Source organism: Salvelinus sp. IW2-2015, unplaced genomic scaffold (genome assembly GCF_002910315.2).
Source record: "Salvelinus sp. IW2-2015 unplaced genomic scaffold, ASM291031v2 Un_scaffold596, whole genome shotgun sequence".
Classification (NCBI taxonomy): domain Eukaryota; kingdom Metazoa; phylum Chordata; class Actinopteri; order Salmoniformes; family Salmonidae; genus Salvelinus; species Salvelinus sp. IW2-2015.
In genome coordinates, this window is record NW_019942582.1 from 65,657 (window position 1) to 70,493 (window position 4,837).

Below are 4,837 nucleotides of genomic sequence, written 5' to 3' on the forward strand. Positions count from 1 at the left end.
GTTCAATGACATGAATATCTCCTCTGCTTACTGACGGCCTCCCACTGCCTCTCTCTCTCTATCGCTTCGTGTGCATAGGATCTGTGTCAGGTACCGTATAATAAGAGACTGGGTGTCACATCGTCAATGTCTCGTTGAATGACTGTTCGGTGTTGTGAAGTCTCCGCTGTCATTTGATGGTCTAGTATGCTTTGTTGTCCCAGAACATTTTGTGCTGTGTTACAGTTTGAGATGCGCAACCACTTTTCCATTCCTCCTCCAGTTCTCGTATTCCTGAATGTTGTCCCTTTATTCATAACCCAGTCGCGCTCCCTCTGTTTTTGGCCCATACTTACGTCAAATCATTTACCCTCTCTCTTTTGTTCTATGCTGTTTGTTCTATCACCTCTCCTCTCTCTCTCTCTCTCTCCTCTAGTCTGGTGGTGTTGGTGGCCCTCAACATGCTCTTGTTTTACAAGCTGTGTTCTCTGGAGAGAGCTGCACACACGCTGGAGACGTGGCACTCCTTCTCTCTGTCTGACAGGTAACCAAACCAGGATAGATCTTTATATTGTAGCCATTACTACTTACCCATCAGAGGACACTGTCCTGTTCTCCGTTTCATTGAAAACTAGATTTAAACTAGAACCGAATGCGCCTCTGATTCCCACTGTTCTGTTTTGTTCTATGATTTGTCCTCTTCCGTTGCTCAAGAACAAACCAGCACTTTCATTGGATATTACTTACTACCAGAGATGCATTTTTAGCATGTGAACTAACTCCTCTTCTCTCTCTCCCTTTCATTCTTCTCCTCTCTTCTCTCCATCCAGTCCTCTACCCCAGTCTGCAGGAGAGTGGGCCCAGGTGTTGCAGCTCCAGAGACAGTTCCACCAGGCCCAGCTGGGCAAATGGCAACAGATCCTCCAATCCTCAGTCACTCTGCTAGACCAGGTGTGGTGTGGTGTGTGTGTGTGTCCAAGCATGTGCACGCATCATTTACGAAGCGTTCCCTAAGGCTTACAAACGGCGTCACTGTTCTTCGTGAATGAGTCATCATGGCTGTCGTAATGACATTAGCCTCCTCCTCTGTCCTCTCTGTCTCTCCCTCAGATGAAACAGTCGTTGGAAAAGCTCCACCGAGGCGTCGTCACTCCAGAAGTCCAGCAGGATCCCCCCTCGAACCCCACTTCAGAGTCTCTCACTGAGCACTGATCCTCCCTCCCTCCACCCTCCAACCTCCAGCCCTCAAGTGGGTATGAATAGACCACGGGGGGAGAGAGCCAAGGGGGTCCAGCTGGGCCATTCAGGGAGAGTGACGCTCTCCCACACGATCCCAAGCTCCGCTCCTGCTTCTCTACTCAAAACAGACAGGGAGAGATGTGGGGGGTGGGGGGGTCCCCACCCCACGCCTCAGTCTGAGCAACCTGCAATGGGGTGGGTGGTGAGTGACCTTTGGGGGGTTACTACACTACCCATAACTCCCCACACCTCAGTCTGAGTAACCTGCAATGGCAAAGTTCCACCTTCCGTAGTCACCACCTTCTCTCACGTCCAGACAGTTAGACTGGGAATGTCTTCAGGGCTGCGGCAATAACATAGCATGGTGAGCCAACCATATCTCCCACAGTCAGGGCTAACGGCTGGCCAGTTTGTATAGTACCATCTGCTCCTCACATGCAACCAACCATGCTGCTCACCCTGAACCATCTCCCCTGCCTGAGAATCCAAGAGACATTTTCGAAAGAAAACGGACGATCTACTGCATTTCATCATGTGCAGCCCTGCTGCTTTCATAATGGACTGACTTGACTTGGACCGACTGGATTTCTCAAAATGGGCCAACCCAGATTAACTTTGCGTTTCGAAATGGATGGAATCTGACATTTGGGAAATTGGGAGCTTTCCCAGCCCTGATAAACAGCTATGGCTCTGTTCCCAGCTGAAACCATCCTAGGGGACTTATGTGCCTCGTTGTGAGGGGTCCGCTCAGCTAAGTCCCCCTTGAGCCTCTGGAAATGAGGGACACATGACGAGAGAGGGGAAAGCTCTGATGGATTACAGAAAGTCTCCTGTTTCTAACTCTTTTTTCTTTTCTTTTTTTTTCCGTTCTCTCTCTTATTCTCTCCATCTGGGATGGCTTCCATCTTAGACCTGATCTGCTATTGGAGAATCATTTCAAAACAATACTTTATTTTTTATTTTTTAGATGTTAATAGTATAAAAAGACTCCTAAATCCTCTACTAGCTCGTTTTTATCGTTAGCTGTTTTTTTGAGGGTGACTGGGTTGTTTTGAGAGCGAGCGAATGATGAGTGTGCGCGCTAGACCGTTACAGTATTTATTTAGCACGACTTTGATTTCGAAAAGTCCTGTCCCGCTCTCAACGCGAGTGATTTCTTTTTTTCCGATTTATGTTCTGTGTTAATACTTCAGCACGGACCAAGAAAGAGCTATTAGGTTAATCTTTTATATTTACTGGTCATAGCAATAATGATATTTGGTGATTTTTATACTACTTTTTACACATTCAAAAGTAGTGTATCTCTAAAGTGTGTTTAGAGCAAAATGAGACAAGCAAGCGAAGATCTGGAGTTGGAGAAGAAGACGGAGATATATATGTATTAGAAAGAAGTATCCTCAATGTTACATCGTCACTGTTACATTTGGTATTATTAAGATCAGTATGATTATGAGTTTGTTTTTGTCGGATACTTTTTTTGGTTTGTTTTTCGCACTTGGTCAACTTCTGATTGTGATATTGGATCGGACTTGAAGTGTTTCAGGGTTACTGACTACTCTGTAGACCAGGCTCTGCGTACCGAATAGCACCCCATTTCCTTTATAGTGTAGTGCACTACATAGGAAATAATGTGCCCTTGGGGACGCAGACTTTGCAGACCAGGTAAACAGAGAGATGCAATAAACTAGTGACTTTCTAGTGTAAACTGGGCTGGACTTAAAAAGGACCAACCAGAAGTGTAGGCCTGGATAAAGGGAAACTATTGCAGTATTGTTTTTGTGAGTTCAAATTGATGTTTATATGTTATTCCTTTTAATTTTATATCTTTATTTTGTAGTCTATCTTGTTTCTTCTTGTTTTATGAATTATGTCGGGGATTACGGCGTCATCGTGCTATTTGGGATGATTTTTCTGCTTTCACTAACCCCCCCCCCCCCCCCCTGATTTCCTCTCACTGACTATCAAAACCATCGTTCTCTTTTCCTAATTATTTTCCTTTTCATCCCCCCTCCTGTTTTCTTTTTCACTCTTCCTCTCTCTCTTTCCTCGTTGTACTGCCTCCCCCCCACTCCTTCCGTCTCTTGCCTGTCAGCTGTGTAAGTGTGTGAGCCTTGCTGTGCACGGCCAAACAGTGAGTGATCAAAGGATGTACTATATTTATTAGGCTCAGGGGGGTGGGGGGTCGGGGGAGCAAATGTACTGTAAACGATTTGATTGTACACAACGCCCTGGAGAGAAATGAAAAGTTCTAAAATATGCAACAACTCATCGGAGTCTTATTTTTTTTTTAAGTGTGTGTGTCGTCAACCATTTTCATAAAGTTTAACTAAAAAAAGTATTTCAAAACAGTCGGTGTAATTATGTCATCTTTCTGTCTTCCCACCGTGTCCAAATTCAAGCTGATCTGTTGGTTTGACCTGTTGAGGCAAAGCATTTCATTGATTTAGATGTCTGCCATTAACAGCGACTTCAGACAAAGTCCATGTAGATCGATACTGTCAATTGACCTACAAACACAGTTGATCTACTGGCCTACATCATTACCAAGGAGCAGGAGACACTGTTACGATCTATTAATGTCACAGGAATTGATCTGCCCTGCTATATCTATATGTTTAAGGGCGGTCATTGGGTGACTCCCACCTGTACTGCTTCCCCTCTTAGATAATATATCAGTACAATATCTGGCGTTTAGCAGATGATTTTACCCAAAGCAACGTAGTCATGCGTGCATTCGTTATACCTACGAGTGGTCCCGGGAATCCAACCCACTGTTCCGGTGTTGCAAGCGCCATGCTGTACCCACTGAGCGTCAGAGGACACGTTAGTTCATGGAGAATTTCAAACCTTGTCGTATTTTTTTGTTTAAAGGGAGACAACTTGAACTCTTGTTTATTAACAGAGACGGTATGAAATTAAGAGGAGACGGAGAGAAGGAAGATGCAATGTAGGGCTGGTAGTCGCTAGGATACGTACAATTTTTACGTTTTAGTCATTTAGCAGACGCTCTTATCCACAGCAACTTAGTGCATTCGTCTTAAGATAGCTAGGTGGGACAACCACATTTTACAGGTATAGAAAGTACATTTTTCGTCAACGTAGCTATCAGTCGAGTCAAAGCTAGAATAGGGGGAGAAGGTATATGTGCAGAGTATAGGGCCCTTAACTGTAAGGCCACCCTCAGGCACCTTGTACATTATGTTGAAGTACATTTTGGAAATTGTCAATTAAATATTTAATACGAGTGGTTTTAAAAGGTCATAAGGGAAAGTTTGTGTTTGACCACTGCCGAAGTCGGTCATGGTCAACGCCCTGGTCAACAGACTACATTATCTGCTATCTGGTCCTCCTGACTCCCAGTGAGCAGCCCGTCAGTTCCCTGGAAATGTGACATCACCAGGTTCCAGTCAGGTACTCTATCATGAGGTTAGCCACAGCTCAGTGACAGCCATACAACATGTGACTGCATGCCAGAACAACAGGCCATTTCTGTCCCACACTTCAGTTGCCTCTATGCTCTTCAGATTATATTATTACACTCTGTCTGTCTCTGTGTGCGTGTGAAAGAGGGTCTTTCTTGTCAGAGACCTGAAAAGTTCCCACAAACATAAAAATCTGA

At 44.8% G+C, this 4,837-nt stretch overlaps 1 protein-coding gene across 1 annotated transcript in view; it reads left to right on the forward strand.

The window, feature by feature from the left end:
* gramd1a (GRAM domain containing 1A) overlaps positions 1-3,566 on the forward strand; it is a 31,918-nt gene extending 28,352 nt beyond the window's left edge. The window contains exons 17-20 of the mRNA XM_070438218.1: positions 79-95; positions 232-523; positions 810-930; positions 1,090-3,566. Of these exons, the coding sequence (XP_070294319.1) occupies positions 79-95; positions 232-523; positions 810-930; positions 1,090-1,191 (532 nt within the window). The 3' untranslated portion in view covers positions 1,192-3,566. The remainder of the gene's footprint in view (positions 1-78; positions 96-231; positions 524-809; positions 931-1,089) is intronic.
* The last annotated feature ends 1,271 nt before the right edge of the window (positions 3,567-4,837 follow it).